Genomic DNA, 23674 nt, shown 5'->3' on the forward strand with positions numbered 1-23674 from the left:
AAAGAGTTACGTTATAGTGGCGACGTAATGTACAAAGCACTATAACAAATCTTGCTTGGTGCCCCAACGGTCCAACAGACTAAGGGATAGGTAAAGGTAACGTAGCCCCAACAGTGATATACATATCTTGTCATAAGTAGCGCATTATACCCGTGAATAGGTTTCCTCCTGGAGTTAATTGAAAGACTGTAGACACCTCGCTTTTAGTTAATTTCTACTCAACACAAGAGTCTATGTTTTTTTTAATTATCTCCCCATTATGCTAACCTTGACCTATCAAGTAATCTGACAGAAGTATTACAAATCTTCTTTTCATTCTGCCTGTTCAGTTCCTCTGTGTTGAGTGTTCCCAGTGGAAGTTGCTTGGTTTTCAGCAAGAGAATTAATTTTCTTACCACCTTAATGTCCAGAACTGCTCTATTTATTTATCTATCTATTTATTTAGACCATCCGTTTCTGGCCTAAAAGGAAAAAAAAAGGAATTTCGAAATCCCCAATTGAAGGCCTGAGTTCCGTTCCTGACACTACATTTATTTTGGTTTTCGGTCTTCTAAGAGAGACATATCAATTTGGTTTTATTAATTATTATCGTTTATTTCATTCGTTTCGAATGTAAAAGAAATTACAGGGATACAAATTATTATTATATCTCTCTCCAAAAACAAAAACAAAAAAACCTAAAAAAAAACTTTAGATATGTTTGTTCTTTTCATATTATTAGGATTTTTTTTTTTTGGGACCGCGTCTTAAGTAAGAGGCAATGACGCAAGGCAAATAAAAAATAAGTTGACTTTGCTTTAAAATTTCGGAATTTTCGCGCTTTTTATTGTTATGATTTCTAGATCGGATATTAGCAAGATAAACTAAATGGAACTTCAAAAAATCGCCAACTAAATGTAAGAGAGAAAGTTGATTCTGTAGTGTCAAAAAGCTAGAAATCCACTACAGAGTTTCATCGATCTCTATTTCAATCACTCTACCTGTGATCTGCCTGAGCTTGCACCTTGCATAGTTGTAGAAGTTTGACCTCTCACGTTAGAAGTTTGACCTCTCACATTAGAAGTTTGGCCTATCACATTAGAAGTTTGACCTCTTACATTAGAAGTTTGACCTCTCACATTAGAAGTTTGACCTCTCACATTAGAAGTTTGACCTCTCACATTAGAAGTTTGACCTCTCACATTAGAAGTTTGGTCTATCACATTAGAAGTTTGACCTCTCACATTAGAAGTTTGACCTCTCACATTAGAAGTTTGACCTCTCACATTAGAAGTTTGACCTCTCACAGTAGAAGTTTGACCTCTCACATTAGAAGTTTGACCTCTCACATTAGAATTCACTGCCTTATTGTTAGTTTGTACACTGTACTGAAACATATAATAATTTGTTAAAAATTATATATCTTGTGATATTTTACTGTATAAATAAATACATATATACTCATAAACATAATGTGTCAATAAAAGATGACTTAAGTCGTTCATGAGAGTAAAATGAAAGTCATGCAAGATATTCCCAACAGGCCTCTTGTAAATTGAAGTGTGACTTTACAAAAGATAGTTGCATTCATAATATCAAAACTGCAGTCGTTACTGACTTGGTGCAAAAAGACTTTTTCTGTCATTCTTACAAAGTTTATATTATGTCTGCGAAAAAAAGTTGAACACGTGACTTCTCTCCCTTTCCATTCTCGGATGAAGTTCAAATTTTGACCAACCATTCATTGCTCCTTACAAAACGCACATCAAGGAAACAAATAACAAATAAGTTAATTAATTAGCGGTAATTTATATATTTAGTTTAATATTGATTAATGGATATAAATCGTACAGTACTGAGATATATGACTGTATATGTGAAGTTTTTTCCTTTGATTTGCTTTTTTCAATTTTTTTTTTTACAAGCTTATATCAACTCACTCTGTTTGTCTAGTACAAATTTTGAATACGTTTATTCTCCCACACCCATTCTCGGATCAAGATGAAACTTAACATAATTATTTGTTGTACCTAACAAGATATGAATTAAAAAACAACAACTAAGAAACAGTCAATTAATTATTGGTAATTAATTATTTTGTTTAATATAACAAAGAGAAATAAATTCTACATTTATTGAGAGATAAAGTTGTAAATGTGGAGTTTTCTACTTTTATAAGCCTTTTTAAAAATTTTATTTTGCATTTTGCTTGATTATACTTTGCTTGTTTCGTTTTTTTAGTTCTCCGTTATTAGAATTGTGAAAAATCAAGTAAGCTGATAGAAACTATCAAATAGAATTTTTCCTTCATTGTATCTGTTTTTGTACTGTGCATTGATTGTTGCCAGCGTTAGTAGGTCGGCTTCCACCATTATAATTCTCATAAGCAGACCCACTCATTTGAAACAGTTATAGAATGCTGAGAACTTTATAGCATAAGACATTTTATCGTCATTATAACGCATAGGACTTCCACGTGAAAGTATCTATATAGCTCCTCCTTCGTGATCGAAGATGAGCACATTTCTCATACTGTGGACTCCAAGAGAGACTGTAAAGTCCAATCCTCGCTTTAAAAAGCCGGCCGCATACGTGGCATGGGTTGGTTTGGTCAGTAGCAGATAGGTTTGTTTTTTCTCTCAGCTTTTTGATGGCTCGGCGCTCTTTCACGCTGGCCACTCTTCTTGCTTCGTATTTCCTGACTCCAATATTCATAACTTCACGCCATAAGAAGCGACGGAGAGCTAGAGCTTCCCAGCAATGAATTCCAATATCGTACTCTTTGAAGAAGGTCTTAAGGGTGTCTTTATAGCGCTTGTATTGACCCTCCCCCCCCCCTCACTGGTAGCGCTTTCCTGCACAGAGCTCCCCATACAGAAGTCGTTTGGAAAGGGGATTGCCTGGCATGAGGACTGCATGTCCCTACAGTAAAAAAGTTCCCAGTTTCGATGTGCAATGAACGTGAGAGTACAATGAACGCAATACAAGTTACACACTACACCAGCCTGACTAATGTAAAGTAAGAAGAGACTTTACTAAGTATAATGTTACTTATAATACAAAGACTTTAGTGTCTGTGTAACTGGTTTAGTGCAGGAGTCTGTTTCTTCAAATTGTTTTAGTTCACCATTGTCAAAAATTGTGACAAAAAGTCAAGTAAGTTCATAAAAAGTATTACAATGTTTCTTCATTCTACCTGGTTAGTTGCTGTCTCATGAGTTTTCCCGACTTGGGTTTTTCTAGAAGGTTGACTTCCACCATACGATTTCACAACCTTACTATTTCCATAGGCTTGAGCCTGAAACAAGTCCAACGTTTCTGAGAACTAGATATCATTAAATATTTAATGTGTATTAATAACTTTACATAGACGTCATGACAACTGTTGAAAGAGAAGAGACTCTTCACAAAGAAAAATAAGGATTGTCTTTGAGTCCGTATTTCACGTGGATACGTAGTTCCAGCAGTGACCTACATATTTAGCCACATCTATCACAGACATAACAGGTGGTTGGTTTCGGTTCTCTTTTCGTCATCCAAGTCGGTTAGAGAAAAAAAAGTCAGTAATCGAGCTTAAAGCTGAATTGGTAAAATAAATCTTCTGTCACTTTATCTCCTCATTATTCTAGCCTTGACTTATCAAGTAAGCTCACAAAAGTATAACAAATCTTCTTTTCATTCTACCTGTTCAGTTCCTCTGTGTTGAGAGTTCCCTGTGTACGTTGCTTGGTTAGAAGCATGAGAATTCATTTTCTGAATACCTGAATGTCCAGAACTGCTCTGAAACATACGATAAGGCAGGTATGTCAAACTCATTAAGGTGTATGGGCCACATAAAACATTACTAGGACCTGAGGGGCCCCATCCAAAAATCAGTTGGGAAACATAGCCTACTTGTTGTATGGAAATTAGAAACAATACAATACAAAACAATGATTCATAGAGTGCCTGTCCCTTAGCAAATTTGGTAGTACTATTTTAGTTATGGAAAAAATACTATGATTAAAACAGATGAAGCTTCTTTATATTCTACGTGTTCAGTTATTCTGTGTTGAGTGTTCCCAGAGGAAGTTGCTTGCTTAGAAGCAGCTAAAGACCACACTTTTTACAAAGAATAATACGGCGTGTCTCTAAGTTGTGTTTCACGTACTGGCAGTGACCTAGATATTTTGCCACTACATTACTAATTTCTGCCAATAGGTGGTTTTGGTTCCCTTATCGACGTCTATTTCTGTCCACTGCAATGTGTATCCTACGGCATTTGTAATGTATCTCTAGATGTCTCGTTCGAAAGACGCCTACAAGCAGGGGCCTTCAAGTCTTCCTTTTCAGTTAAAGTAAGCCCTTGCCTAAGTAAGTTTTTAATGTATATATGGTGGGGGGGTCACTTCTGTTTTCGAAACATTTTTGTGGGGTTTGGGGGGCACTCATATAGTATATACAAGTATTGTTACTGGCTTTGTGAATGAGGCTATTTCTTCTTATTTTTTTTATCTCTCCGTTATCCAAATTATGAAACATCAAGTTTGTTCCTATAGATTAGCCATTCCCCTTTCGTTCTTCACTCTACCTGCTGAGTTACTGAGCTTGGACACTCTACCTGTTGAATTACTGAGCTTGGACACTCTACCTGTTGAGTTACTGAGCTTGGACATTCTACCTGTTGAGTTACTGAGCTTGGACACTCTACCTGTTGAATTACTGAGCTTGGACACTCTACCTGTTGAGTTACTGAGCTTGGACATTCTACCTGTTGAGTTACTGAGCTTGGACACTCTACCTGTTGAGTTACTGAGCTTGGACTGTGCGCACTGCTTGAAGTTCTAACTTCCGAATTATATGTTTGTCTGTTGATCTGAAACATAGAGAGGCATAGAGAAAGAGTGTTTAGAACTAGATATCTTTCGATATTTTCGTGTATATATAACAAGGTTATATCTGTTTCTGTTTGTGAAAGCTGAATGATTAAATCTTTGATGTGAGAGTACAATCAGTGCAATAAATATTCCTAGCAAATGTAAAATAAGAAGTGACTTTTTACATAGCGTGCAATTTAAATATAGGGAAAAATTAAGTAAGGCTGATTGAAAGTATCACAATACAGCTTCATTCCACTTCTGGGTGCGGAGTGTTACCACTGCTAGAACTGTCTCTTTCAACATAGGAATCCATCCAAGAATGCCATAGAAAAAGTAGCTGTGAACAATATAGCATTAGATATTTTATCGCGTTTTTAGGTGTTAATAGTTGATTTGTTTCCATGATTTATAATGTTTATTACGGCAGAACATCCCTCTTCTATTAATTTCTTTTTATTTTCGATAAAAGGGCCACATTCTAACTATCCACCTAACATACATCTTAGCCTGTGAATTGGTGTAATTGTTACAATGAAATTACATGGACCGCTATCTTTATCTTTCCCTTTTTCTCTTTGGAATTCCCATTTTTAGCGGCCCCCGTAAGGGGAAAAAGCCGCTATTAGGTTTGTGCAAAATGTCCGTCTGTCCGTCTGTCACACTCAGATCTCGAAAACTAGAAGAGATATGAAAAATATTATTTCATATTAAATGTGGCTTGAAAAGTTTAGGTGCAACGGCTACTTTTGGTTTTCTAAAAGCAAACCGTTTAATTTATAAAATTAATTATGCAAGCGATTTTTTCATAAAAATACACCAATTCTAAAACAATTACGTAAATGTAAGGGAGGCAATGTTACAATATGCTAACAAAGATGGACAATTTTTGTGTATTTTCAGTATCACTAAGTCAAATATATTTTTAAAATGTACAGGAAATGTTTACAACAAATATAAATAATAGTTAACGATGTTTTTTCTGGTCAACTAGCTGCTAAAACTAAAAGAAAACATTTCTGTTTGTTTATAAAGGCTAATAATGCATTTTGTATGTAAATATCACGCACATTTTTTTTAATGGACTTTTTATGCAGCGATTTTCGTGCAGTAGCGTAACGTCGCTACATGACCAGGTGCTAAACCAATTCCTTAAACTTTTTTTAGAAATCAGATTTTATTTATTTTTTCTTTAGTGCCCCCATCCGAATAAAAGAAGATTATTTTTGTGCGTTTTGTCTGTTGGTCGGTCTGTCCGTCACGATTAGATTAAAAAAACTAGAACTCTAAAAGCTATTGAAAATCTGATTTACACTTTAATGTTCCTCCCGTAACATCTCAATAGTTTTAAGTATCTAAAAATTGATTGTTCCGGATTTTTTTGTGCAAAACTAATCAACCCCCACAAATGTTTGTTGGCTCTTCTAATTTATATTACATTCAATTTCCATGCTTAAACGTTGCAAAAACACATTATCAATAATATGTTGTTCCGTTTTTTATGTAAATAGCATATTAATGCTAAATCAAAATCTCTATACTGACTTATATTTCATTAAGTGTAAAAATGTTCCGGATATTGTTTTATAAAACATGAATTATGCCTAATGATTGTTTGAAATCGCATAATTTACTAATATTACACTTATATTATTTGACAATGCGTCACTATAATTTGATTATCAATATCTAATTGTTCCGTATTTTCATCTTTAAACAAATTTTAAAAATATCGACAATAGGTTGTTCGGGGCTTTAAAAAAAAGTAATTTACTAGAATTGATTACTGAAAATTACTTTTTAGACATTTAATTTTCTTGCTAAAACATAACATAGAAGTTTTGTAATCGATAAAGAAAGTTCCGGATTTTGTTTCTTACAAATCTTCGCCAGAAATTTCCGAATTTATTTAAAAATCTACTAACGCCAAATAATTGTTTGAACTCCCTCTTCTAATTAATAAACAAATAATCTTCTCATTTACGAAATAATGTTTTTACGGATTTTTATGAAAAATATTTTAACTCAATACTCTCTTACAGTACATTTAACTTTCTACCTAAAACATGTAAAAATCTAATTATCGTTAATATTATGTTCCGATTTTTAAGGAAAACAGAATCCAAACACCAAAGTAAGGTATGAAAATCTCTCCACATGGCTGTAGTACATCTAATTTTTATACGAGACCATCCAAAAAATTTAATTAACGGTATTACATTTATCTGAAATTCTCTTTTTCTTTTACTATTTATACAAACATCCGGAACAATCTATTATATAAACTTTTCAATTGTGTTCATACCTAAAAATTATTGCGATGTTTTGAAACGTAAAATAAAGGTTAATCAATTTTTAATAACTTTTAGTTGTTGTTTTTTTATATCAAGATGACGGACAGACCGACTGACAGACAAAACGCAAAAACAATGCGGCTTTAATCCTTTTTAAATAAATTCTATTGTAACTCAGTGCACCAATGTCTATGAACCCTCGTTAAATATCTCGTGTAAATAAAGAAATTTTTGTATGGTACCGGTACTAGCCTATTGTGAGGTAATGGAATTTTTTTTCTTTGACGTCATATGAATGGACTCTTTAAATGTAATGTTAAAAGAACGCACTCGGTGCACCAATGTCTATTAACCCTCGAAAAATTGCTCGTATTAATGAAAACATATTTTAGTCTAACTAAGCCGTGTGACGTAGTGTTTTTTTTTCCTTTGACGTCATATGGAATGAATTCTTTAAATGAAATGCTAAAAGAACGCACTCGGTGCACCAATGTCTATGAACACTCGATAAATGGCTCGTATTGATGAAGGTGATTTTTAGTCTAGCTAGGCCGTGTGACGTAGTGTTTTTTTTTCTTTTGATGTCATATGGAATGAATTCTTTAAAAGAAATGCTAAAAGAACGCACTCGGTGCACCAATGTCTATGAACACTCGATAAATGGCTCGTAATGATGAAGGCGATTTTTATTCTAGCTAGGCCGTGTGACGTAGTTTTTTTTTTCCTCTTACGTCTTATGGAATGAATTCTTTAAATGAAATGCTTAAAGAACGCACTCGGTGCACCAAAGTCTATGAACACTCGATAAATGGCTCGTAATGATGAAGGCGATTTTTAGTCTAGCTAGGCCGTGTGACGTAGTGTTTTTTTTTCTCTCTGACGTTATATGGAATTAATTCTTCAAATGAAATGAAAAAAGAACTCGGTATAGTAATGTTTATTAAGCCTCGTTATGTGACTCGCGTTTAAAAAATGAATGATATCTTGATTTAGATCTAATCTAGATTTTTTAAACTAGATCTAGATTTTTATTACACTATATCTAGATCTGGATTTATATTCTAATTAAAATTATTCTAGATTCTAGATCTAGAATTTCTAGATCTAGTTTAGACTAAAATAGACTAGATTAAGATGTAGAATTTCAATTTCTAAACTTAAAGTGTAAAAAAAAAGTGTAGATTTTCATTTCCAAACGTTTTGATCAATATTGTAATGTTTTAATATACTAAAACTAATCTACTATTTTTATTTAATTTAAATTTAAATTTACGGCAAATGAATCTTTGAGACATTATTACTTTTGACCATCAAAATTAAATCACCTCTTGAATATTATTTGCGAATATGCAGATCCGACAGGGATCCGACTTCGACGGGGGCCGCCTCTGAGTTTGTGTAAAACAAACTCTCTTTGTAATCTTGTTTTGTAATTTTTTTGTATCGTCATAAATAATATGACATAGACTTTTGACTTGATGTGGATAGAGCCACTTTATAACGCCATCCAGACACACATACACATGCACATATGTCTTAAGTAAGCGGAATGACCCAAGGCTAATAAAAAATTATTTGACCTAAGAGAAAAAAAAAGATTTCGCTTTAATAATACGAATTTCGCGCTATTTCTATTTGTGCTTTCTATATTGGATATTTGCAGGATAAATTAAATGTCAAGGACGCTAAATTGAACTTTAAAATCGCCAACTAAATGTAAGAGATAAAGTTGATTCTGTAGTGTCAAAAAAGCTAGCAATTCACTACAGAGTTTCATCAAATCACTTTCTCAATCACTCTACCTGTTCACTTCCTGAGCTGGCACCTTGCATTGTTGTAGACGTTTGACCTCTCACATTAGAAGTTTGACCTCTCACATTAGAAGTTTGACCTCTCACATTAGAAGTTTGACCTCTCACATTAGAAGTTTGACCTCTCATATTAGAATTCACTGCCATAGTGTTTTCTTGTTCATTGTACTGAAACATAGAATAACTATTTATCTTGTGATAGTTTACTGTATATATTTATTTATTTATACGCAATGTGTTCATCCTTAAACGTCTACTATCCCATACAAAAACAAAAGAAATGGTCATAACAAAGCTTCTCGATGCCGATAAATGCGCCCTGCTAGCTCACAATGAACATGCTCTCCATATCGCGGTCAACGAATTTTCATACATTGCAGCCACAAAGATGACCGTTAATTGACAGCCCCTTAAAGTGGTAGATCACTTCACATCTCCAGGAAGTATAGTATCAAATGACGCCTCGCTATCAAGCGAATTTAATAACCGTCTGTCCAGGGCCAGTAGCGCTTTTGGAGGCCTTCAGGCGAGAGTTTGGCGGAATAAATCGCTCCGCCTGCCTACAAAAATCAATATCTACCAAGCAGTGATTCTCTCAACCCTTCTATATGGATCTGAGACATGGACACTATATAGAAAGCAACTAAGACTACGTGAGCGCTTTCACCAAAGATGCTTGCGTTCCATCATGGACATACGGCACTACAAACAGCGATGTCCTTGTTCTTGAATGGACAGAATAGATGGACTTCTTACGGTTCGACGGTTACGCTGGGCATGTCACGGACCCCATGTGAGGGACAAACGTATGCCAAAAGTAAGTTTTTTTGTAAGCTAAAAGGTGTGAAGTTCTTCTACTTTGATAAACCTTTTTTAAAACTTATTTGTTCATTTTGCATGATTTTTTTATTTTTTTTAGTTCTCCGCTTTCACAAGTGTAAAAATTGCCTTTTCCTTCATTCTACCTGTTTTTGTACTGTGTATTGATTGTTGCCAGCGTTAACAGTTTGGCTTCCAACATCATAATTCTCATAAGTATACCCACTCATCTGAAACATTCATAAAATGTTTAGAACTTAATATCATAAGACATTTTATCGTGACTAGAACTCTATTCACTTCTACGTAAAAGTACAATGAACGCAATACAAGTTACACACTACGCCAGCCTGACTAATGTAAAGTAAGAAGAGACTTTACTAAGTATAATTTTACTTATAATACAAAGACTTTAGTGCCTGGAAAGCGTTGTAACTGGTTTAGTGCTGGAGTCTGTTTTTTTTATTATTTTAATTCACCATTGTCAAAAATTGTGGAAAAAAGTTAGGTCAGTTCATAGAAAGTATTACAATGTTTCTTCATTTTACCCGGTTAGTTATTGTCTCAGGAGTTTTATGTTGATATTTATTTAAAAGACTTTTGAAACACAAATTTAAAGGTTAATTTTATTAAATAATGAAATGAATGGACTATATTTTGTATTGTCATGTGTTACACTAAATAACTATCTATGCAAAGTGTAGTTCTTAAAATTAAATCTAGATCTTGTCTTATGTAAACATGGCTCTTGACCTAGATCCATGAAATAATAATACTTTCAAAGAGTTGGGCAACTTTTTTTTTTTGAGGGTCTCAAGCTTGTTTTAGGACTTCTTAACATACGCCGTTACTGTTCCCGTTAATACCCAAGGAACAAGTTTTATCAAGATTAATACAAAAAATACATACATACATACATATATGCCTCACTTTACGCTTTATATTATAGGCTACATTATAAAATGTACATCTATACATTCGTTTAACTTTTTTTTTCTCGCGGGGCTATGGGGAGGGGAGGGTGGGAAGATCGGGATTAAATGTAACATTCAGTAGCTGTTAAGAACAAAGTAATCGATCTTTAGCTTTTATAAAAGAGATATTGTCTTTTTATAAATATTTTTTTTTAAATGTTATTCTTGTTTGGGTCATAAATAACACGGACAGTTTCTTGGCATCTCACCTGAGAGTCCTGAACTCCCATAATGCTTGTACTACTGTGCTGCTTCAATTTTTTAATTTCCGCTTGAGCGAACTCTACCAAAGTTCTATTTTCTTCTTTTACTAAATCGAAACAAGAAAAACATGACAAAAAAATTAATACTTAAAAAAAAGACAATGTCTCATTTACACATCTTATAGAGCGATTATTTTGATCTTTTATTACTAATGAATGTTAGATTTTAAACAAGCAATATATTTTTTTTAAATAAAAACAAAACAAAGCTTATATTAAGTGTAGTTATATCAATTAGTTTGGATCAGTCTTATAATTAAATTCGTAATAGATCTAGACTAACAAAAGCTCCTTCTTCCCTAGCGCTATTAGAGCATGGAATGGGTTGCCTGAGCTAGCCAGGAAAACCAGTGACTTGGCAGAATTTGGGTCATTGGTTAATTTGCATGACTAAATGCATGACGCGTAGGACGTAAACATCTTCTTTTTTGAAGTAACGTCTGTTTCATATAAGATAAGATAACAATAATAAATCTGTGCGATTAGAAATATTTTTATCAATTGTTTTTGTTTAGCGCAATTTCATGCCATTAGTTTTCTCAATACGCTATGATCATATTACTTTTCTGGACCAGTTAGAAATGAGGGGGGGGGGGGGGAAGGGGGTATCTGGTTGATCGCTTTTAAAAATGTATTTTTTCAAAAGTGAACGACCAGAATTCAACACGGTGACCACACTGCTTACAAACAGAGGAGATTATATCTACTGTCCTATTTTCTGTCTGTGTTCACTAAGCCTCAGACGAAGACATATAAAGGGAACTAATTCAGCTTATATCACCAATTCAGTCAGGTACAATTTCTTTCCCTTGTTTAAGATACCAAACAAAATAATTAATTAAAAGTTAATGAACTAGTTGTTTATTTTTTCGATTGATTCTTGTGTTGTCAGGTAGAAGAGAGAATTGTGTAAAAATTTCAAATTGATCCAAGATTGGGTGTGCAAGAAATAAAGTGTACAAACTTTTGAAAAGACAAAGTGAGTTGATATAAGTTTTGTAAAAATAGGACATTTTTTTTACTTTTTCCCCTCCCCCTCCCACCACCCCCGTGAAAGAATCTTGGTTAAGCGAATGTATAGAGGAACTAGACTTTATAATATTGTAATAACTAAAGGGAGGCAACTCAACGAGATATAGACGTTTATTTACATGGAGACATGACAAACACATGGATTATCTGCCTTGAGCACAGCATCTTCATCTCGGCTCTAGACTCGGGCGGAAATCGTTCTCTCTTCTCCAATGTCAACATCCTTCCTAGTCTAGTCACTAATAGTGCGCACCTTCTGCCCTGTCTTGGATGGTGGTGTGCATGGCGGGTTATAACAATATCATAATATTCAGGACAAAAGTCAGATTATTTGCAGACGATTGTATAATACATAGAACAATAAAAACAACATAAGATACAGATATTTTACAAAGAGAATTAGATGAATTACAGAAATGGGAATCAAATCGGATTCAAGTGTCAGTTATTAAGATTAAAACAAAAAAATAAAACAAATTAATTCCACTTATTTTATTCATGGTAAGCCAGTAACACAGACTAAAAAACGCAAAATACTTAGGTGTTATAATAAATGAACACTGTGATGGAATCACCAAATCGACGAAACTATCAAAAAAAATAAAATTCTGCATAAAAGATTATTAAAAGAAATTTCTAGAAATCAAATTAGAACATAAAACCAAAGTGTTGTTTAACTTTGGTTAGGCCAATAATAGAATATGCATCATCCTCTGTTTGGGACCCCTCAACTCAAGAAAACACTGATACAGACACAAATAGAACAGTGAGATTCATAACAAACGAATATTCACATTTGACTAGAGTAACACCTTTAGTAAAAACACTAAATTTAGAAAGCCTTCGGGATAGAAGACTTAAAAGTAAGGTAGCAATTACACATAAAACCATAATCTTCAAATACAAAAAAACAAAACCTAATAAAATACTCTGATAGACACAAAGATAGGGGCACATTCCTCGCCCCATATGCTAGGACAAATTTATACAAATGCTCCTTCTTCGCTAGTGCAGATTTTACGTCATTGGTTATTATGCATGACTAGATGAACCTAGTAACACGCGTAAAACATTATCATATGTCTGTATTTTATAAGATAATTAAGATATTCCAATGGTTGGTCTTTAGATCTAGACTTAGAAGACGATGCGTAATATGTTCCTGAACATTAATTTATTACAACTCTTGAATGAATGCGGAAATACCCGAAGACCTATAGCCCATTCACGATAAATATATTCTATTCTAGACTTGTTCATTTTTAGCGGCCCCCGTAAGGGGAAAAAGCCGCTATTAGGTTTGTGCAAAATGTCCGTCTGTCCGTCTGTCCGTCTGTCCGTCTGTCCGTCTGTCACACTCAGATCTCGAAAACTAGAAGAGATGTGAAAAATATTATTTCATCATTAAATCCGGCTTGAAAAGTTTAGGTGCAACGGCTACTTTTGGTTTTCTAAAAGCAAACCGTTTAATTTATAAAATTAATTATGCAAGCGATTTTTTCATAAAAATACACCAATTCTAAAACAATTACGTAAATGTAAGGGAGGCAATGTTACAATATGCAAACAAAGATGGACAATTTTTGTGTATTTTCAGTATCACTAAGTCAAATATATTTTTAAAATGTACAGGAAATGTTTACAACAAATACAAATAATAGTTAAAGACGTTTTTTCTGGTCAACTAGCTGCTAAAATTAAAAGAAAACATTTCTGTTTGTTTATAAAGGCTAATAATGCACTTTGTATGTAAATATCACGCACATTTTTTTTAATGGACTTTTTATGCACAGATTTTCGTGCAGTAGCGTAACGTCGCAACATGATCAGGTGCTAAACCAATTCCTTAAACTTTTTTTTTAAAATCAGATTTTATCTATTTTTTGTTTAGTGCCCCCATCCGAATAAAAGAAGCTTATTTTTGTGCGTTTTGTCTGTTGGTCGGTCTGTCCGTCACGATTAGATTTAAAAAACTAGAACTCTAAAAGCTATTGAAAATCTGATTTATCCTTTAATGTTCCTCCCATAACATCTCAATAGTTTTAAGTATCTAAAATTGATTGTTCCGGATTTTTTTGTGCAAAACTAATCAACGCCAACAAATGTTTGTTTGCTCTTCTAACTTATATTACATTCAATTTCCATGCTTAAACGTTGCAAAAACACATTATCAATAATATGTTGTTCCGTTTTTTATGTAAATAGCATATTAATGCTAAATCATAATCTCTATACTGACTTATATTTCATTAAGTGTAAAAATGTTCCGGATATTGTTTTATAAAACATGAATTATGCCTAATGATTGTTTGAATTCGCATAAGGCTTTTAAAAAAAGTAATTTACTAGATATGATTACTGAAAATTACTTTTTAGACATTTAATTTTCTTGTAAAACATAACATAGAAGTTTTGTAATCGATAAAGAAAGTTCCGGATTTTGTTTCTTACAAATCGTCGCCAGAAATTTCCGAATTTATTTAAAAATCTACTAACGCCAAATAATTGTTTGAACTCCCTCTTCTAATTATTAAACAAATAATCTTCTCATTTACGAAATAATGTTTTTACGGATTTTTATGAAAAATATTTAACTCACTACTCTCTTACAGTACATTTAACTTTCTACCTAAAACATTAAAAAATCTAATTATCGTTAATATTATGTTCCGATTTTTAAGGAAAACAGAATCCAAACACCAAAGTAAGGTATGAAAATCTCTCCACGTGGCTGTAGTACATCTAATTTTTATACGAGACCATCCAAAAAATTTAATTAACGGTATTAGATTTATCTGAAATTCTCTTTTACTATTTATACAAACATCCGGAACAATCTATTATATAAACTTTTCAATTGTGTTCATACCTAAAAATTATTGCAATGTTTTGAAACGTAAAATAAAGGTTAATCAATTTTTAATAACTTTTAGTTGTTTTTTTTTATATCAAGATAACGGACAGACCGACTGACAGACAAAACGCAAAAACAATGTGGCTTTGATCCTTTTTAAATAATATCTATTAGAACTCAGTGCACCAATGTCTATGAACCCTCGTTAAATATCTCGTGTAAATAAAGACATTTTTTTTTTATGGTACCGGTACTAGCCTATTGTGAGGTAATGGAATTTTTTTTCTTTGACGTCATATGAATGGACTCTTTAAATGTAATGTTAAAAGAACGCACTCGGTGCACCAATGTCTATTAACCCTCGAAAAAATTGCTTGTATTAATGAAAACATATTTTAGTCTAACTAAGCCGTGTGACGTAGTGTTTTTTTTTTTCCTTTGACGTCACATGGAATGAATTCTTTAAATGAAATGCTAAAAGAACGCACTCGGTGCACCAATGTCTATGAACACTCGAGAAATGGCTCGTGTTGATAAAGGTGATTTTTAGTCTAGCTAGGCCTTGTGACGTAGTGTTTTTTTTTCCTTTGACGTCATATGGAATGAATTCTTTAAATGAAATGCTAAAAGAACGCACTCGGTGCACCAATGTCTATGAACACTCGATAAAAGGCTCGTAATGATGAAGGCGATTTTTATTCTAGCTAGGCCGTGTGACGTAGTGTTTTTTTTCCTTTGACGTCATATGGAATGAATTCTTTAAATGAAATGCTTAAAGAACGCACTCGGTGCACCAAAGTCTATGAACACTCGATAAATGGCTCTTATAGATAAAGGCGATTTTTAGTCTAGCTAGGCCGTGTGACGTAGTGTTTTTTTTTCCCTCTGACGTTATATGGAATTAATTCTTCAAATGAAATGAAAAAAGAACTCGGTATAGTAATGTTTATTAAGCCTCGTTATGTGACTCGCGTTTAAAAAAGGAATGATATCTTGATTTAGATCTAATCTAGATTTTTTAAACTAGATCTAGATTTTTATTACAGTATATCTAGACCTGGATTTATATTCTAATTAAAATTATTTTAGAGTCTAGATCTAGAATTTCTAGATCTAGTTTAGACTAAAATAGACTAGATTAAGATGTAGAATTTCAATTTCTAAACTTAAAGTGTAAAAAAAAAGTGTAGATTTTCAATTCCAAACGTTTTGATCAATATTGTAATGTTTTAATATACTAAAACTAATCTACTATTTTTTTATTAAATTTAAATTTAAATTTACGGCAAATGAATCTTTGAAACAATATTACTTTTGACCATCGGATGGCTGCCTGGTCGTGCGGTTTGCGCGCTGGACTGTCGTTCAGATTTATGGATGGCCCAGGGTTCAAACCCTGCCCGCTCCCATCCCCCGTCGTCCTGCGGGAGGTTTGGACTAGGAAGTAATTATCTTCAACTCTGAAGGAACATCCGAAACGTGTAAAACATTTTACATCAAAATTAAATCACCTCTTGAATATTATTTGCGAATATGCAGATCCGACAGGGATCCGACTTCGACGGGGGCCGCCTCTGAGTTTGTGTAACACAAACTCTCTTTGTAATCTTGTTTCTTCTTTTTCTACATGCAACACTGAAACTAGATTTTTTGTCCCATTGAGGCTAACAAGCTAGTACTCACGTGAAATAGCCTTAGTATATGGAAAAAGAATTGTATTATGGTATGTATGTCATTTGAAAAGATACTTTGTTTTAAATCTCACGGCTCTATTTTTATTTATTCTAGTTTCTTTGTTTTCTTCAGTCCAGTGTCCCAATCAAAGGACGCATTTTATAATATTTGTATATTAGCAGTCTAATGTTATGTTCTTGATTAATTTGTAGAAATTTCGCTTAATAAACTCTAACCGGTTTGTTTTTTTCTTCTATTTTTGAAAGATAATTTTATCAATATAAAAATAATGAATGATAATAGTCTAAAGACAGCTTTTAGTTTTATTTTTTAAAAAAGCGGTTTCTTTTCAGCAAAAAAAATATGGGTTGCAAACAATCTTTTAAAAATTTTTATTTTAAAATCTGACTGGGTTACAACAAACAAAGCTAATCAATGTAATTAATACATTGAAAACAACATTAACAATAGTAAAATATAATATGTATATTTGAGTCTAATAGCAGATTTCAGGTCAGTGCAATAATCATAGTTCCAGGGATATATACTAATAAAAACGATTGATGGCGCTAACTAAACCAGACCTAAATTCATATAAAAAACAAATCCTTTAGTATATATTTCATGAAATGAAACTATATATCAATTCCGCTGAACAAATAATCTTTCTTTGATTTGTCATTTCAAAGGCTAGATGTCATGAGCATGTGTGTGTGTAGTTTCTCAACCCACCCCGCACATCCCAATAAATATCCTGGATACACCTATGTTATATGCATGAAACTAGGCTCTTTGCGAAATTCTCAGTCTGAATGTCTCCTTTTGATGAGACGACCATTCTATCACATCTAATAGTCGGTGTCATCACTACTTGACTCGTTGTCCGGCTCCTTCCAGCCGTGTCGAGACCGTTGGTCGAGTCCCACGAGTAGCCCTTCATATTCCTACAATATACAGTATATAACAGTAACATTATCTCGGTGGTAATACATGTTAGTATGACGCCGACCAATAAGATTAGCTCGGCATTAATACATGTTAGTATGACGCCGACCAACAGGCGGACACGTTCATGTCGCCTCTTTGTAATCTTGTTTTACTCTAGCCAGTGCTGCGCGGATAGTTCTAAGCAAAACAATGCGCGATTCTGTTGCTGTTCTCCGGTAAGTGCAATAATCGTCTATAAGGTTTCCACACTTTTTTTTGCATCTATAACAATAAAATATCTTCCAAGTTTAATGAACTTATCACTCACAGAGCCTTGCCTTTAAAATTTCTTTTATGGACTTTTTCAGTTGGACCTACATAAACCAAAGGCTTGCAACTTGCTGTCAATGGAACTTTCTTCACAACATTGAAGAAGCACCTTTTAAACGCTTCTTTTGAAATTAACTCTTTCTCTCCTAATTGACGATGCCAACGTTGATTTTAACTCATTAAACTATATGAATTTTTGAATTTATAAACATTAATTTGTGCTGTATGAAAAGAGCATGCAATCTACTATAAGTCCTATAACTCGATAGGAAATAGAAACATTTTCTGATAACAAACAAAAAAGGAATTGATGTTTAATCTGAACAGGATAGTGAAATACAAATGAGCAAATTGAATAATACTATCTGATCGAAGAAAATACTTACAGTGAGAAAGAGTTAAAGGTCTTTTCAACTCTTGTGTTTATGACTGTTATATTTTCATATAGATTAAGCCTCCACTGTGTTGTTAACAACACTATATAAATAGTAAAGGTTCCCTTTAAGACCATTAGGCAGACGATGTTAAGATCATCTGTTTCTTTGGCCAACGGTTTATGAGCAGGGTATCATGTGGCCAGCACAACGACCAACCACCTTTAGTTTCCTAACTTAAGTCAGGTACCCATTAGATCTGGGCGGACCCAAGGGCGCCCTAAAATACCCGAAGATCAAAATCCCAGTCTCCACCGAGATTCGAACATATGACCCAAGGCTGGAAAGCCAACCGCTTAACCACTCAACCATCCCCCCTATATAAATACAATTGTAAAATTGATGAATAATGTTACTGGGAGCGAAAGTCGTGCTGCAATGTCTTTCTGACCTAAGTACAATGTAATTTTATTGTTCTATATTCTATTCTATTATATGTTCATCGGAAGTCACACTTTCGTTCATGGACTATTTCATTTTGGCCTGTCATTTCTAATCAATCTAATCATTTTCAACTCTGGAATAATGTTTTATTGCAATAATGAGCAACAGGATGAAAGGATATAATAAAACATAACCTACTGTCATATTCGGTGTACATAGACTTGTCATCCCCAAAAAATAGTACTGTGGGAACCCCATTGATTCCATACTCTTGAAATAGACCTCCTTGTGTCTCACCATCGACAGCTCCACACTTGACCACACCCTAAAATGAGAAGATATATATATATATGTGTGTGTGTGTAAATAGCAATAAACCAAAGTAATTTTACGACTAAAAAGACGCCAATCAGGAATGAATGATAGATATATACACTTGCCTTTCCCCTTAGGCAACTCCCGTTCATTTGTTCCTCACGCAATATAGTGTTTATTTTACTATAGATCCTAGTATCTTTTACATTGAATAGTAGCGGCCCAAAAATGTGAGTACCGGTATCACCTCTCTTTCCCCACCTCTCTTTCCCCACCTCTCTCACTTAATACTGTATTACTTACACTCTCTGACTATCTTCTGCTATTCAGTTCTGCTATCGGCCACTATCGAGACCAATCATATACATAGAGTCTCAACACTGACCTGCGAGGTGGCAACGAGCTATTTGTCTAAGGTGCCCACAGGTTGTGACGTTGCAGGTCAGTGTTCTGGCCTTCTATAATGACTGGTCTCGCCACTATACCAGAGGGGTGCGAAATAATGTTAAAATGGGTTAAAATATCAACAAGTAGCGGAAATTCGCTAATTTTGTTCTTAAAATGTGATTTCTGCACACAAATTTAAACGCCCCCACCTGAGGATAAAGGCTGGGGAGGGGACATGTCCTGGATTTTGTTCATGGTGGTGATGGTGGTTCGCCAGGTCTCTAATTCATAAAGTCATATTGGCTTAACAATGGTCTTAAAGAGCCTGACTTTGGTGGTGCTTTTCACCAGATCTCAGGTGTTCTTCAGTTGATGGAAGGCTGCTAGAGCTTTACCAATGCGGATTCTGACATCTGCTTCTGTTCCTCCACGGTTGTCTAGGATACTGCCGAGATAGGTGAAGCTTTCCACCTCTTCTAGCGCTCGCCTTGGACTGTAATAGGTGTGTTGTTGGAAGCCTTTATCTTTAACATATTGCTCTTCCCGCTGTTTATGGTAAGACCCATTCTAGTTGCATTTTCCTCAACGACGCGTATCTTTTCCTGCATCTGCTGTTGTGTGAAAGAGTAGCCAGGTCATCTGCAAAGTCGAGGTCGTCTAGCTGTTTCCACAGTGTCCACTGTATTCCGTTCCACTTCTGGTTTGTTTATGTCTTCATGACACAATCTAAAGCTAGCAGAAACAAGAAGAGAGCGAGTAAACAGCATTGTCTCACTCCTGTTTGAACTTGAAATGCGTCTGTCAGTTGTCTGCCATGAACTATTCTGCAAGTCATTCCCTTTAGTGTCTCAATAGTGTCTCAGAGGTCTCCAGAGGGTCTGTATGTCCACGCTATCAAACGCCTTCTCATAGTCAATAAAACTAATGTAGATAGGAGAGTTACATTCGATGGGCTGTTCCAAAATTATGCGTAGCGTCGCAATACGATCTGTGCATGATCTCTCCTTTCGAAAGTCGGCTTGTTGGTCACGGAGATGTGAATCTACAGCATCTTTCATTCGGTTTAGCAGAATACGGTTAAACACTTTTACTGGAATGGACAGCTTTGTTATCCCTCGAAAGTTGGAACATTAACGAAGATCGCCTTTCTGGTGGCACTTCTTATTCCCATATCTTGCAGAAGATCCATCCAATAAGTGCTCTCTGAGCCCGCTTAGACCGAATCAAGGCTACTCCCTGAGTGTGTCTAGCCTCTCGCTCATGTCCTGAGTATAAAAGTAGCTCACCCGCAGTCAGTCTTTTCTGCCCGGAACCAGTTCATCTTGACTCGCTGATTCCTAAGTTGGTGAGCTTGTACCTTTTCATCTCAGCTGCCACTTGCGCTGTCTCATACATGGTCCGGACAATCCATTACCGATGGTAGTTGTGGGCCTGGTAGAGATGATGGTCTTCGGCCTGTCGGCTTTCTGGTGACTCTGGCTTTCAGATGACTCTGGCTTTCATCGACATACTAGAGGTTCTCCCTGGCCCGTGACTTCTGCTCCTTTTGATTTGCTGTTTGGTGTTCCTGTAGTGGTTTTTCTTCAGGGTAGGGTAGCTTTCTCGGCCGGGCTTGGGACTGTCCAATGGCGGAGTTAGATTTCTAGCTCGAATGTTAAAAGATATTGTTGTAACCCCGCTCCCGCGCTACACTAATGGTGCGCATCTGAGCACTACTGAACACGACTAGTGAAAGACATATAGAGACAGGAAGAAGAACTGTTGTGAGCCGGCTAAAAGTCATGGGAGTTTGAACAGTCTGGTGCTGAGTGCTGAGTGCTGTCCTGTGTGATACTAGGAAACTGTGTGGGAGACCTGGAGCGACACTGGGAAGTGTGTCGGTGGTCTGTTCTGTGTTCTGGTATGAAGTAGGACTCTTAGAACTTAAGACATATTACTCCCTGTGACTTTATAACAGACGTCCAAGTCTAACTAGTAACTATTACTATTTGTTGATGCTTATACTAGTTAAATAAATAAATACATCGTTTACTGTTGCCGACCTGTCTTTCGTTGAGTGCCTGCCTTAGAGAGTTACAACAATATTTTGCTTCAACCCTAAAGTATCTGCTATTTATTGATAATGATATTCTCTACCCCTCGGCTACCATATTAAAAAAAAGATGATGTTTAAAATCTCTAATTAAATACCTTCAAAGCTGAGGCGGCTTCCTTCCATTTTGGAGCAAATACTATACACGTATGACAGCTAAACAAAGGAAGAAAAAGCTTTAACATTCACTAAAGTACACAGCTACTTCGATTAAATAAAGTTCCATCCCACGTCTAAGTACCCAACTACTTGAAATAAAAGTTCCATCACACATCTAAGTACCCAAAACTACTTCAAATAAAAGTCCCATCACACATCTAAGTACCCAACTACACCAAATAAAAGTCCCATCACACATCTAAGTACACAACTAATTGAATCAAACAAACGTTCCATAACAATCTAAGTACACAACTACCTCAAAAAATCCATCCTACATCAAAGTACACAAGTAACTGAATTTTTTTAATTCATCACACACTTAAGTACACATTTACCTGAAACAAAATTTCTGTCATATATCTAAGTAAACAGCTGCCGTAAATAAAAGTTCCACCATACAACCAAGTACACAACAACCTCAATAAAATAGTATATGTTATTTAAAAATTATTAGAAGCTCAATAAACAATTGGGATTCTTGTTTTAATTGTTTTTAATGTCTCCACCACCCCTCATTGGCATGAAATAGTTTTTAATAAGACGATATCTTAATTATAGCTGTATAAGTCACTAACTTACCTCGTAGCATAGAATTCAACAAGCCATAATTCATTGCTTTCTATGACAAGCTTGTGGAAGTTGCTGAATGTTAATTGAACAACATCATCCCCTGGACCATAAAAGCAGTAGCAACTGCTCACAAGACAAATGAGAAGTAGACCTACACAAGCTTAAGCAAAAATATTTGGCAATAAATACAAAAAAAGGAAATAATTTTGAATGCATTCTTAACTATGAAAAACCGAACGCATTCACAAAGAATGATATGGTTAAACTAGAACGAATAATAATAATAGGTTAGACGAATAAAAAGTAAATTTGCTATAACACATAAAAGACTAAACCATAATTTAACAAATAGAAAAACTAACACTCAGAAAGACACAAAGATAGAGGCAGATTTCTTATTTCTTATGCTAGAACAAATTCGTACAAATGCTCCTTCTTCCCTAATGCCATTAGAGAATGGAATGGGCTGCCTGAATCAGCAAAAAAAAACCAACGACTTAGCAGAGTTGATTAACATGTATGACTAGATTGACATGATTGAAATGCGTAGGACGTAATTATCTTCGTTTTTGAAGTAACGTCTGTAATATATATGATAAGGAGACAAGATCTGAAAAGCTTGTTAGCAGAGAGAGTATATGATATGCAAAATAACACAAGTTCATTTCGGTTTAATTTATTTGTTTTTTTAATTTGAGGACAATTAGAACGGGTCCATTGCCTCTCGAAAGACAATATTGAATATGGAATAAATGATTCACCAATGAGTCGACTGTTTACTGAATATTATTGACAACCGCATGACCAAACACCAGAGGTCAAGCTACTCCCTGACTCACACGCCATTGATAGCGATTAAACAAGAGGAGACAAGAGAATCAAATGGACGAGAGAAATGAATATAAACATTATCAAATCTTTCTTTGGGATAAACAAATGATGTTAAACCTTTCCCAGTATCTAAGCGGTAAAGCGCTCGGCTTGCGAACCGAGGTCCCGGGTTCGAATCCTGGTGAAGAATGTGGTTTTAGATTCCGGGATCTTTTGGCACCTCAGAGTCCACCCAGCTCTAATGAATACCAGACATTATCTTTAGTTGTGGAAAGTAAAGGCGGTTGGTCGTTTTGCTGGCCACATGAATATTATTGACAACCTCATGACCAAACACCAGAGGTCAATCTACTCCCTGACTCACACGCCATTGATAGCGATTAAACAAGAGGAGACAAGAGAATCAAATGGACGAGAGAAATGAATATAAACATTATCAAATCTTTCTTTGGGATAAACAAATGATGTTAAACCTTTCCCAGTATCTAAGCGGTAAAGCGCTCGGCTTGCGAACCGAGGTCCCGGGTTCGAATCCTGGTGAAGAATGTGGTTTTAGATTCCGGGATCTTTTGGCACCTCAGAGTCCACCCAGCTCTAATGAATACCAGACATTATCTTTAGTTGTGGAAAGTAAAGGCGGTTGGTCGTTTTGCTGGCCACATGAATATTATTGACAACCTCATGAC

At 34.8% G+C, this 23674-nt stretch overlaps 1 protein-coding gene across 2 annotated transcripts in view; it reads right to left on the reverse strand.

The window, feature by feature from the left end:
- The window catches only part of LOC106067169 (uncharacterized), a 79523-nt gene that overhangs the window by 44252 nt on the left and 11597 nt on the right, over positions 1-23674 (reverse strand). The window contains exons 2-11 of one of the 2 annotated variants that reach the window (XM_056015970.1): positions 22167-22317; positions 21524-21581; positions 18830-18956; positions 10943-11043; positions 9906-9989; positions 8932-9108; positions 4760-4834; positions 3664-3759; positions 3176-3277; positions 981-1367 (exon numbers count right to left, since the gene is read on the reverse strand). In XM_056015970.1, the coding sequence (XP_055871945.1) occupies positions 981-1367; positions 3176-3277; positions 3664-3759; positions 4760-4834; positions 8932-9108; positions 9906-9989; positions 10943-11043; positions 18830-18956; positions 21524-21581; positions 22167-22317 (1358 nt within the window). The remainder of the gene's footprint in view (positions 1-980; positions 1368-3175; positions 3278-3663; positions 3760-4759; positions 4835-8931; positions 9109-9905; positions 9990-10942; positions 11044-18829; positions 18957-21523; positions 21582-22166; positions 22318-23674) is intronic. The other variant, XM_056015971.1, reaches the window with a different exon arrangement.

The sequence above is a fragment of the Biomphalaria glabrata genome, chromosome 17 (assembly GCF_947242115.1).
Source record: "Biomphalaria glabrata chromosome 17, xgBioGlab47.1, whole genome shotgun sequence".
In the NCBI taxonomy this organism is placed as follows: domain Eukaryota; kingdom Metazoa; phylum Mollusca; class Gastropoda; family Planorbidae; genus Biomphalaria; species Biomphalaria glabrata.